The sequence below is a fragment of the Pelophylax lessonae genome (assembly GCF_965119305.1).
Source record: "Pelophylax lessonae genome assembly, chromosome: 4".
In the NCBI taxonomy this organism is placed as follows: Eukaryota; Metazoa; Chordata; class Amphibia; order Anura; family Ranidae; genus Pelophylax; species Pelophylax lessonae.
Genome location: NC_138771.1, coordinates 157,739,077 through 157,751,722, shown reverse-complemented (window position 1 = coordinate 157,751,722; position 12,646 = coordinate 157,739,077). Strand labels below are relative to the sequence as shown.

Below are 12,646 nucleotides of genomic sequence, written 5' to 3'. Positions count from 1 at the left end.
TGTATATATTAGGTGGGAGGATCTAGCGCTGCTTATATCCATTCACTTCTCCACATAACAACCAGGAGTGTCACCACATCCCCTGTTAGAGTTAAAAAATACAGTAAGGCAACCTCCCCACTGGCCGATTGGACAATGAAAGAGCAGCAGCACACTGATATGTCATTGACTCTGTTCCCTTCTTCTGTCAGCATTTCCCCATGCAGCACATGTGCATGGAAAAGTGTCTGATTAGCTCTCAGTTAGTGCTAGTCTGCTAGTCTGAGTGCTGCTGTGCAGGAGATGACAGGAGGCTCATATGAAGATTCAGATAAATATGCAAGTTGTACGTAAAATACATTTAACCATTTTAAAGGAATGAACAACTGCAGTAAACTGTGTTTGTACATCTACCTGAAGATTTAAATATGTGCTTCCTGTAATTTTTTCACAGGTTTTTATGACAATTTCATATTTCACAAATCTATTTTACAAAAATAAAATTATGTTAATAATGATAATAATTTAAGATAAAAAATATATGTGCATACAGGATGACATGGATTTTCTTGATGAGCACCTATACCATGCTATAAATACGTAGACTACTGCTTCTGTTCCATGTGACGAATCGGTGATGGATTTAAATTGACACCTTCACAAATGAGCCCATTAGGTTCTAAAGTCTATTTGCACATGGTCCTTTCAAGCTCAAAGGGATTTTCAATTCATGTAGACTGAGCATATACTGTACTTATTCAGTTATAAGCAAGATATTCCATAAGTCTTTGGGGTATATTTAATTTATAAACTTTTTGTACTACTCCCTGTCCCAGGGCTTCTCTGAGTCGGAGTCTGCACAACTGAGATAAACTTCTGGGCATCTCTGTAATTTAACAGAAAAGTAAGAATTAGTTAAACAATAATTAAAGTTCTAACTGTATATAATATAAAAAGAAAGAGCACTTTCTGTTTCCTGGAAACAGTACCGGAGGCTTCTGCCTTTACAGCTTCGTTAAGCATACACAGAAAGCATGGACATTGCTTGTGTAGTCAGAGCACAGACAATGCACTGTGTATTACACACACAGTCAGAGCACAGACACTGCGCGCGCAGACAGAGCACAGACACTGCACTTGAATTTAGAGCACAAGCATTGCGCGCGCAGACACTGCACGCACAGTCAGTACACAAACACTGCACGCGCAGTCAGAGCACGTGCAGTCAGAGCACGGACACTGCACGCGCAGTCAGAGCACGGACACTGCACGCGCAGTCAGTGCACGGACACTGCACGCGCAGTCAGTGCACGGACACTGCACGCGCAGTCAGAGCACGGACACTGCACGCGCAGTCAGAGCACGGACACTGCACGCGCAGAGCACGGACACTGCACGTGCAGTCAGTGCACGGACACTGCACGCGCAGTCAGTGCACGGACACTGCACGCACAGTCAGTGCACTGACTGCGCGTGCAGTCAGTGCACTGACACTGCACGCGCAGTCAGTGCACTGACACTGCACGCGCAGTCAGAGCACGGACACTGCACGCGCAGTCAGAGCACGGACACAGCACGCGCAGTCAGTGCACAGACGCTGCACGTGCAGTCAGAGCACAGGCAATGCACACACAATGAGAGCACAGACACTATAAGTGCATTTACACAAATACTGCAACCACAGTCACAGTACAGACAACACACACGCAGTCAAAGCACAGACAGTACAGGCATACAGTAGATAGAACACAGACACTGCACATGCAGTCAGGACAAAAGACACTGTGCAACGCAGTCAGAGCACAGACTCTGCTCCAGCAGTTATCACCCAGACAGTCACTGCAAGCATAACTGATGGAGCATGAGCACACTTGGTAAACACAGACACTGCATGTGTAGTAAAATAACACGCAAGCAGAGCATGGGCAGTCAGAGCACACAGAATATGCACAGCCTAAAACCCGGTATAATCTATCAGGTTTTTTTTTCGTTCAACCCAGCGACCTGGGTTCTTTTAGCATGCTAGCTGAAAAAAAATAAAAATCAATAAGGCGTGTATAGCCAGGTTAAGAGCACAGAGTGCACAACATCCTGAGACTGTACACACACACACAGGGCACAAACAGCATGACAACTCATGAAGCACACAGGATATGCACCGTCCGAGACCACACAGTGCACAGGGTTGGCTGTCTAAAACCACAGACGGGTACACATGGGTCGAATGTTGGGAGACATCTGCTGGTTAAAAAAACAAAAACAAAATGGTGTGTACCAGGCTTTAATCCTCTAAATGGGAATTTGAATAGAGATATACAGTATCACAAAAAAGTGAGTACACCCCTCACATTTTTGTAAATATTTTATTATATCTTTTTAAAGTGACAACGCTGAAGAAATTACAATTTGCCACAATGTAAAGTAGTGAGTGTACAGCTTGTATAACAGTGTAAATTTACTGTCCCCTCAAAATAACTCAACACACAGCCATTAATGTCTAAACTGCTGGCAACAAAAGTGAGTACTAGGGATCAACCGATTATCGGCAAAGCCGATATGCACTTTCCCCGATATATCGGAATCGGCCCCGGAGGTTACCGATATTGCTGATATTTCAGAATGTGCTTGTACCGGAGTGATGCCTGCGGCTAGAGGCATCACCCCGGTACTGGCGTCCATAGTCGACGGTCAGCTGTCTTGTAATGACAACCAGTGCGGCTGAGAAGCCGCTTGGCTGTCATTACAAGGAGCGCAAGGGGACGCCCCCCCCCCCTCCCACCGCCTTCTGTGGCTCGCCTGGGTCTCCCGTCCCACTGGGAGACCCGGGCAACCAGCCTGCATGGCCACCAAAGACCCAGTCAAAGCCGCATTCGGCTTCCGGGTACTCTGCGCCAAATTAAAAAAAATTACAGCATTCAAAACAGCCAAACTTGGCGTTTTGAATTCTTTTACGTGCAGAGGAGGGGTTTGGGGTCTTTTAGATCCCCAGATCCCTCCACAGGAGTACCTGTCAAGTAAAAAAAATGTATATTTTTTTTAAATGTATGAAAATATCGGCCCATATCGGCCGATACCGATGCGCGATGACCAAAATATCTGTATCGGTAATGAAGAAACGATATCGGTCGATCACTAGTGAGTACACACCTAAGTTAAAATGTCCAAATTGGGCCAAAGTGTCAATATTTTATGTGGCCAACATTAATTACCAGCACTGCCTTAACCCTCTTGGGCATGGAGTTCACCAAAGCTTCACAGGCTGCAACTGGAGCCCTCTTCCACTCCTGTACGACGACATCATGGAGTTGGTGGATGTTAGAGACCTTGAGCTCCTCTACCTTCTGTTTGAGGTTGCCCCACAGATGCTCAATAGGGTTTAGGTCTGGAGACATGCTTGGCCAGTCCATCACCTTTACCCTCAGCTTCTTTTGCAAGGCAGTGGTCGTCTTGGAGGTGTGTTTGGGGTCGTTATGTTGGAATACTGCCATGTGGCACAGTCTCTGAAGGGAGGGGATCATGCTCTGCTTCAGTATGTCACAGTACATGTTGCCAATCATGGTTCCCTTAATGAATTGTAGCTTCCCAGTGCCGGCAGCACTCATGCAGCCCTAGACCATGACTCTCCCACCACCATGCTTGACTGTAGGCAAGACACACTTGTCTTTGTACTCCTCACCTGGTTGCCGCCACACATGCTTGACACCATTTGAACCAATTAAGTTTATCTTGGTCTCATCATACAACAGGACATGGTTCCAGTAATCCATGTCCTTAGTCTGCTTGTCTTCAGCAAACTGTTTGTGGGCTTTCTTGCGCATCATCTTTAGAAGAGGCTTCCTTCTGCGACAACAGCCATGCAGACCAATTTGATGCATCGTCCGGTGTATGGTCTGAGCACTGACAGGCTGACCCCCCACACACACACACACACACACACACCTTCAACCTCTGCAGCAATGCTGGTAGCACTCATACGTCTATTTCCCAAAGACAACCTCAGGATAATATACTGAGCACGTGCACTCAACTTCTTTGGTCGACCATGGCGAGGCCTGTTCTTAGTGGAACCTGTCCTGTTAAACTGCTGTATGGTCTTGGCCACCGTGCTGCAGCTCAGTTTCAGGGTCTTGGCAATCTTCTTATAGCCTAGTAGCCTAGGCCATCTTTATGTAGAGCAACAATTCTTTTTTCTCAGATCCTCAGAGAGTTCTTTGCCATGAGGTGCCATGTTAAACTTTCAGTGACCAGTAAGAGAGAGTGAGAGCGATAACACCAAATTTACCACACCTGCTCCTCATTCACATATGAGACCTTGTAACACTAACGAGTCACATGACACTGGGGATGGAAAATGGCTAATTGGGCCTCAGTTTGGACATTTTCACTTAGGGGTGTACTCACTTTTGTTGCCAGCAGTTTAGACATTATTGACTGTGTGTTGAATTATTTTGAGGGGACAGCATATTTACACTGATATACAAGCTGTACACGCATTACTTTACATTGTAGCAAAGTGTAATATCTTCAGTGTTGTCACATGAAAAAATGTAATAAAATATGTACAAAAATGTGAGGGGTGTACCCACTTTTGTGAGATACTGTGCATATGTAGCTTGCTGTGCACCAAACAGTGACCTTATATTCAGGTGACTACTAAAATGTTTGACAGTGCTAAATCCTATGCATGCCAACTAAGGAATATTGTTTACAACTTTCATTATTGTTTACTGCATAAAATCTTGACATATCCCATGATCTGAAGTGTTTTATGACTTGTAACACATAAGTGTTACTCCAAGCTATATCAACTTACTTTCGTAGTATTCAAAGCATTTAGCTGTAGGGCTGTTTGGCCAACTGTAATCTGAAGGCCTTTTTCCACGATTGTCCCTAGCATAAACATTTCCTCCAAACTCAACCAGCATCTCAATCAGATCCTTGTTTTTCACCTTTGCAGCATGATGCAGTGCTGTCTCATGAAGCTTTGCTGCATTTACCTTTGCTCCTTAGGTTTAAAAAAAAAAAAAAAACAGAAACTAAAGTTAATAAAAAACACTTTGATAAATGCTAAAGGAACACTAAAAATTAAACAAATAGACAAGGGATTTAGCTTTTTTCTTTTTTTTTTCTTTACTATAAAAAAAGGGTCACACAAAAAATGAACCCAAAATCCTGTCTTACATTTCTTTAACGTTTCCTAACAAGTGGTATTTTACAGTTTTGTGTTTCCTCAAAATTAAACAATTTTGACAAGGAACAATTCCAGGGATTAAATGAACCCCTGGTTAATGCACCAGACTTTCTTTGTGAGAGAGGCATTGCTGGACTGCACCGGTCCACCATACTTCTTTTTTGCCAATAATTCGGTGATCCTGGAACACACCTGCTTGTGATGCTGGAACACTATCCTTGCTGCCTCTTCCAAACAGAAAACCTGAAGGTGGTTTGTGTGTGCTGTGAATGCTAAGGATTACGGAAAAGAGAGACTAACTAAATTTCTGATTTAAGCACAGCTGTAGTTCGTTGGAATTCCTTTTTTCAAACATTTTGGCCCCTTTCACACATGCGGACCAGTCATTTCATCAGTTCAGTTACGTCAAAATGGATAAAGTATTCATCAGTTTTTCATCCGTGCTCATCAGTATTTCATCAGTTTTTCATCAGTGCTCATCAGTGTGTCATCAGTGCTCATCGTTTTTTCATCAGTTGTCATCCATTTTTCATCTGTTTTTCATTAGTGCTCATCCGCAGAGATGTATAGTAACGAAGTAGAACTACTTAAGTACTGTACTTAAGTACCGAAATGCGGTATCTGTACTTTCCTAGAGTAGAATTTTTTTCTCCTACTTCTACTTTTACTTCACTACATTTTTTCGATGATTTCGATACTTCTACTCAAGTATTTTTTTTTTGTGCTGCATAGTTACTCGTTACTTTTAAAAAAATTACCACTGCCAGAACAGTAGATGGCAGGTTGCATAAAGCTCAAAAAAATGCGTATAATGTCATTTGTAAATCAGCGCATACGAAAATAAAGGCTGTGTATAATAAAAGCTGCTATACCAAATCTTTCCAATAAAAAGAAAATATGAAACAAACAAATAAATGGTGCTACAGCGCTTAAAGTGCATCAAGAAACTACTAACAAACACAGGTTAATCATTTGAATAAATCATTTGAAATAATAAAAACAATATGATGTTCAAACTTTTGACTTATTTCTTTAAGAACTACATAACACAGTACTTGTACTTGTACTTTCAGTACTTGAGTAGAATTTTTTTTTCAAAACTACTGGTACTTTTTACTTTTAGTACTTAAGTAGCAATTTTTTTGAAAAAACTACTTGCAATACTTAAGTAAAAAAAATGTTGAATACTTTAGTACTTCTACTTAAGTAACTTTTTCTGCGAGCACTTCCACTTCTACTCAAGTAATTTTTTGATCGAGCACTTGTACTTTTACTCAAGTAGAAATTTCGAGTACTTTATACAAGTCTGCTCATCCGTTTTTTCATCAGTGCTCATCAGTTTTTCATCAGTTTTTTTTTTACATCCACTACCAAAGCAAAACGGATGAAAAATTGACCATTTGTTAGTTTACATCCGTTTTTCGTCCAATCCGTATTTTTAACGGAAGAAGAATAGAGCTTTGATCAGTTAAAAAAAAAAAAACTGATGACGGATGCGGATGTAAACTAATGTAAATGGATGATCATCCATTTACATCTGTTTTTCCATAGAGATACATTGATATCCGTTTTTCATCCATCAACAGATGGATGAAAAATGGACAAAGGGATAGCATGTGTGAAAGGGGCCACTTATTGCCTTAATTTTTGTTGGTAAAATATCAAATTGTAGGTGACAAAGGCTAGCACTTTTTCCTGCACCAGTCACACTATTAAATTCAGTAGCAATTAATCACTAAACACATAGAACAAATAGCTTCCTATTGTACAAGCTGCACAATCAGTATTTAGTATCAATTGTCCGCTCACCCAACAAATAAAATTCAAAGTACTAACAATAGTTTAGGGGGGGCTCCACCTGCCCAGCCGCCTCACTCATTCAAAGTGTTCTGTGAATGGAAAACTACAAGGTCCAGCAGACTTTGTGGTTGTCGGCTTGAAGTTTTCAATGAACTTCCACATCGCTGTGAAGCGCCATGGTACTTCATTCTCTCTTCCTGTCAGATTGTATCTGCTTGCTCGTATGGGGTGTGCGAGCACACAGGTTCACTGGCAGATTTGCTGGAGACCTGCATGGCACCAGCAATCTGCTGATTGAGGTGCAATGCTTAAGGCTCGGTTCACACTTGTGCGATGCGGGAACGCTGCGAATATGCAGCGTGATCCCGCATCGCATCCGCACATCTGGTAGTTCACACTGCCATATGCGATACGCAGGGGGTGTCAATTAAATGTTAACAACACCCCCAGTTTGATCGCATATCGCAGTGCGATCTGACAGTTCACACAGGATCGGATCGCACAAGTGTGAACCACTGTGCGATCGGATTCTGAGGCGGCTCAAAAAATGCCTCATGTGCGAGTTTGCTGCGGATACAGTGCGAATTCAGCCATACAAAGTGTATGGCTGAACTCGCATCCGCACATGAGATCGCATGTTATGAAGGAGCAGTGCGCTCCGAATAACATGCGATCTCCACATCCGCACAAGTGTGAACCGGCACTTACAGGTTTCAAAGCTCAAAATAAATAAACAAATAAATGCACATTTTTTTACCTGCATTTATTACTTTGTTTTAAAAAGTGAACTTATCCTTTAAGAATACATGTGCATCATATTTTATGCATGTTATTTACCTTAAAAAAAACCCACTTGTGTAGACAACAAAAAGTCCTGAGACTGTCTAGCAACGCCACCCTGAATGGGATGTCAGCAGCTCCAGCAAACTTAGAGCTGTCAGTCAAGAGGTATTACCTTTCATCCTTCCCCAGCAGCCACATGTAGAGGGGGGGAGGTTGAAGATGCTGGGCCAGCAAAGGGAGTAATCAGACACTCCCAGAAGAGACTGCAAGGAGTGCCGGTGTTCCGTGAGAATTACCTACCCCGTGAGAAATGCCTACCCTCGTCACTTCCTGTCAGGAACAGCTGAGCAGCGCAGCAGTGCGCATGCTCACAGCCCCGGATACGTAATGGAACAGATGAGGAGCTGACTAGTGCGCATGCACGGAGGGTATGAAATGATAACGGCAGTGTGTGTAACGCGGTGGTGACATTTAAACAGCTGTGCTGCAATATGAGTCATCTCGGCTCCTGTCCCTGGCACTTCCCTGATCTTGGCTAGTAAATATAAAAGCGGCTCTCGGCTCCGTGATTTATCTTTTCATACACCCGCCGCCGCTTTTATATTTACTAGCCAAGATCAGTGAAGTGCCAGGGACAGGAGCGGAGATGACTCAAATGTTAGCCGAGCTGTTTTAATGTAACCGCCGCGTTACACACACTGCCGTGATAATTTCATACCCTCCGTGCATGACGTAGGCACACCGGAAGGGACAAGGGTAGGCATTTCTCATGGGTAGGTTTTTCTCACGGAACACCGGTGTAACGTTAAAAAACCCTACCTCGTGAAAATTCCCTACCCTCGTCACTTCCTGTCACATACGTCATGGAACAGCTGAGCAGCTTACCACTGCGCATGCTCACAGCTCAGGATACGTCATTGAACAGCTGAGCAGCTTAGCAGTGCGCATGTTCGAAGCTCCGGAGGGTAGGGAATTTTCACGGTAGTGTGTTGTAACGTTACACCGCATCAGCTGTTGCCGCGGGTACATTGAAACATCTCTGCTGCAACATAAAATCATCTCCGCTCCTACCCCTGTGACTTCCCTGATCTCGGCTACTAAATGTAAAAGCGGCGTGTGTATGAAAATATAAATCACGGAGATCTCGGCTCCGTAAGTTATATTTTCATAAACCCGCCGCCGCTTTTACATTTAGGAGCCGAGATCAGGGAAGTCACAGGGGTAGGAGCGGAGATGATTTCATGTTGCAGCCGAGATGTTTTAATGTACCCGCGGCAACAGCTGATGCGGTGTAACGTTAAAAAACCCTACCCCGTGAGAATTCCCTACCCTCCGGAGCTTCGAGCATGCGCACTGCTAAGCTGCTCAGCTGTTCAATGACGTAGGTGCACCGGAAGTGACGAGGGTAGGGAATTTTCACGGGTAGGGTTTTTTCACGGAACACCGGTTCACACTTCTGCGATGCGGGAACCCTGCGAATCCTGCAGGGTTCCTGCATCACATTGAACTCGCATGGCAGTTCACACTGCCATATGCGAATCGCTGGGGGTGTCAATACAAAGTTAACGACCCCCCAGATCAGCTCGCATATCACAGTGCGAACTGACAATTCGCACATGAATCGGATCACACTGGTGTGAACCACCATGCAATCCGATTCTGCTGCGGACCAAAAAAAGGGTCCTGTGCGTGTTCAGTGCGATTCAGATGCAAATTCAGCCATACAACCTGTATGGCTGAATTCGCATTGCACAGACATCGTATGTGATTTCAGGAGCAGTGCGCTCCGAATCAAATGCGATGTCTGTCATCGCAGAAGTGTGAACCGGCACGGAATAGTACATTTTTCGAGCAAGTTCTAAGGCACTTTACAAATGAATAAAAAATACATTTACTGAAATAGAAAACGCTGCAAGCAAGCATTTAAAATGTCATTTTCTGTGCAGTCATGTATAATATTACATGTTGGTAAAAGTGTATTTTTAAAGTATTAACGCAAACAAAAAGATTCCTGCACATACCTGCAACAAGTAAAACTCTGGCACAATCCAAGTGCTCCCTTGCACAAGCTACATGTAAGGGGGTTCCGAAATGACAATCATGGGCTTCCAGATTTGCTCCCATTTCAATTAAAAGCTTCACACAGTCAGCACTGCCTGAAAAATATGTTTAAATCTTCAAATTACAAAGATATACGATTCAGATATTACAAAACATATTCTTCAGATATATTCTTACCTATGTTATCCGTCCCTTTCAGTGATCACCTAATAATTGCTTTTGTGGACCCTTTCTGGAATAAACTGGGGTGACTGTAATATTACAGATATCAGTGGCCTGCACTATGTAATACATAGAACAATTGAAGTAGTTCAGAGTGTGTAATGTACACTGCAGCACACAGGGTGGAGTGGTCTGTTAAGTTATCGAAAGATCTGTCGTCCCTTTTTGTGGCATGCTAGTCTGATGTGGAAAGTGAAGAGGTTATTTTCCTACGAATTTTCCCGTACGACAGAATTCTACTTCAGAAGTGATGTCATGTGTTGGATTGCTTTGTATGTGTTCTTTCGTCTCTGAGCATTCCTAGTCTTGCTCTTAAGATTTTTTTCCCTCGAAATCTGTACTAAATCAGACGAAAATTGGACGTTGTATTACGGGCGACAAAAATTTTATAGCCTGCATATCAGGATTTTGTCAGCCGAAAAGTCGGAGTTGGCTGTCGAAAGCACCATACTAACAATCCGAAAATCGGCAGATCGGTCGTCCGATGAATTTTCCCTACAGATTTTCTTATCATGTGTAGGGGCCTTTAGTATGTAATGTACAGCATGGCACACACGGTATATCCAACTTTTGTGGTTAGATTTCCTTCAGATTTACCTTTTCTATGTAGTGCAAAGGGCCTGCCAGATTGCATACAAATTGAAAGTGTTTAGGTTTGACCTCATATTATATGGTTTTGGTAAGTCTAAAGGAAAAAGTCTTCAGAAAATCTTCTGGTGTGTATGGCCCATAAGGCTCCATTCACACCTGAGCGTATCGGTTTACTGGTGTTTTCAGGCTTTTTTTTTACTTTTTTGCTGATTTTTTTTTATAAATACTTTATTTTAAAAGAACACACATAAAGTACAGAAACCACAGAACCAGTGAGTCTGAAATGATACATTGACATCGAGAAAATCTGCATAACAAAACTCGATATGTGTAGAGAGGCTACAAAGTGTATAAGCAAGTAGCTTGCAGAACCCAATAGCAGATTTTTCTTTAAAGCGTTTTAGAGGTGTATTACAAGCGTTTTACAGCTTCAGGCATTTTTGTTTAGCCAACAGAAAGCACTTGGCGGAGGAGAGAGGGATAAAATTAGGGGTGGAGAGCTGCTATTTGAGCATAAAGCGCTTATAAAACTGCTTGTAAAGTGCTCAAGTCAGCTGTTTCTATTGACGTCTATGGGGCCAAAAAAGCTTGTAATCTGATAAAAAGAAGCTCACGTACGTTTTTGAGCGACAGACGTTTTGCTTTAGAAGACAGAATGCTTACATGTGAACAGGGGCTATTGAAATTAATAGGATTTTGCTTGTTGAGTGTTTTAGAGCTACAAGCTTCAAGCAGAGGCATGGACAGGGCCTAATCCATCAACAGGGCAAGTCAAGTTCCTCCACCCCAAATTCGCTCAACCATGTCTTTATGGACCTTGCTTTGTGCACTGGTGTGCAGTCATGTTGGAACAGGAAGGGGCCATCCCCAAACTGTTCCCAAAAAGTTGGGAGCATGAAAATGTCCAAAATGTCTTGGTATGCGGACGCCTTAAGAGTTCCCTTAACTGGAACTAAGGGGCCACACCCAACCCCTGAAAAACAACCCCACACCATAATCCCCCCTCCACCAAATGATTTGGACCAGTGCACAAAGCAAGGTCCATGCAGACATGGATGAGTGAGTTTGGGGTGGAGGAACTTGACTGGCCTGCACAGAGTCCTGACCTCAATATGATAGAACACCTTTGGGATGAATTAGAGCGGAGACTGCGAGCCAGACCCTCTCTCCAACATCAGTGCCTGACCTCACAAATGCGCTTCTGGAAGAATGGTCAAACATTCCCATAGACACACTCCTAAACCTTGTGGACAGCCTTCCCAGAAGAGCTGAAGCTGTTATAGCTGAAATGGGTAAGCCAACTCAATATTGAACCATACGGACTAAGGCTGGCCATACACTATACAATTTTCTTATTCAAATTCCTTGAGATTTACCTTTTCTATGTAGTGCAAGGGCCTGCCTTGATTGCATACAAATTGAAAATGTTTAGGTTTGACCTCATATTATATGGTTTTGGTAAATCTAAAGGAAAGTTGAACAAGAAAATTGTATAGTGTATGGCCAGCCTAAGACTGGGATGCCATTAGTAAAGGCAGGCGTCCCAATACTTTTGGTAATATATGTAACTAAAACAAGAAAAGCTGACCAATGCATACTTGCATTTCAAAGGGATGTGCCCCAAGAATCCAAATAAGACCATCTGTTGTGTAATGTTCTAACCAACAGATCAATTCAAGTTTTTTTTTTTTTAAATACAAACATTTATTTTCACTGAAGACTTCGCTATTTCTGTTTTTGGTAATACAGCTAATCTGCTATTTGTCATGCACTGAGTAGTCACCAATATGGCCAACTCAGCATCATTTTAAAGTCTTATGGGTTACACTCAGCAACATGACAGCGATTTGGAACCTTGGAACTGATTATGTGTGATTCCTGCACCAAACAGCAATGTTTGTAGACTTGAAAAACATGGCAGGTTCTAGGAAATCTTCGGGACACATTTCTAATTCTGTTTTGATGCAGCAAAACTCTTGCATTTCACGGCATGAAAATAAAATTTCAGTTCTAAATCCC

At 42.7% G+C, this 12,646-nt stretch overlaps 1 protein-coding gene across 1 annotated transcript in view; it reads right to left on the bottom strand.

Moving 5' to 3' along the window:
* Positions 1-454: 454 nt before the first annotated feature.
* Positions 455-12,646, bottom strand: part of ASB13 (ankyrin repeat and SOCS box containing 13) — a 36,190-nt gene continuing 23,998 nt past the window's right edge. The window contains exons 4-6 of the mRNA XM_082255984.1: positions 9,775-9,909; positions 4,793-4,984; positions 455-865 (exon numbers count right to left, since the gene is read on the bottom strand). Coding sequence (XP_082112110.1) covers positions 738-865; positions 4,793-4,984; positions 9,775-9,909 — 455 coding nt within the window. The 3' untranslated portion in view covers positions 455-737. The remainder of the gene's footprint in view (positions 866-4,792; positions 4,985-9,774; positions 9,910-12,646) is intronic.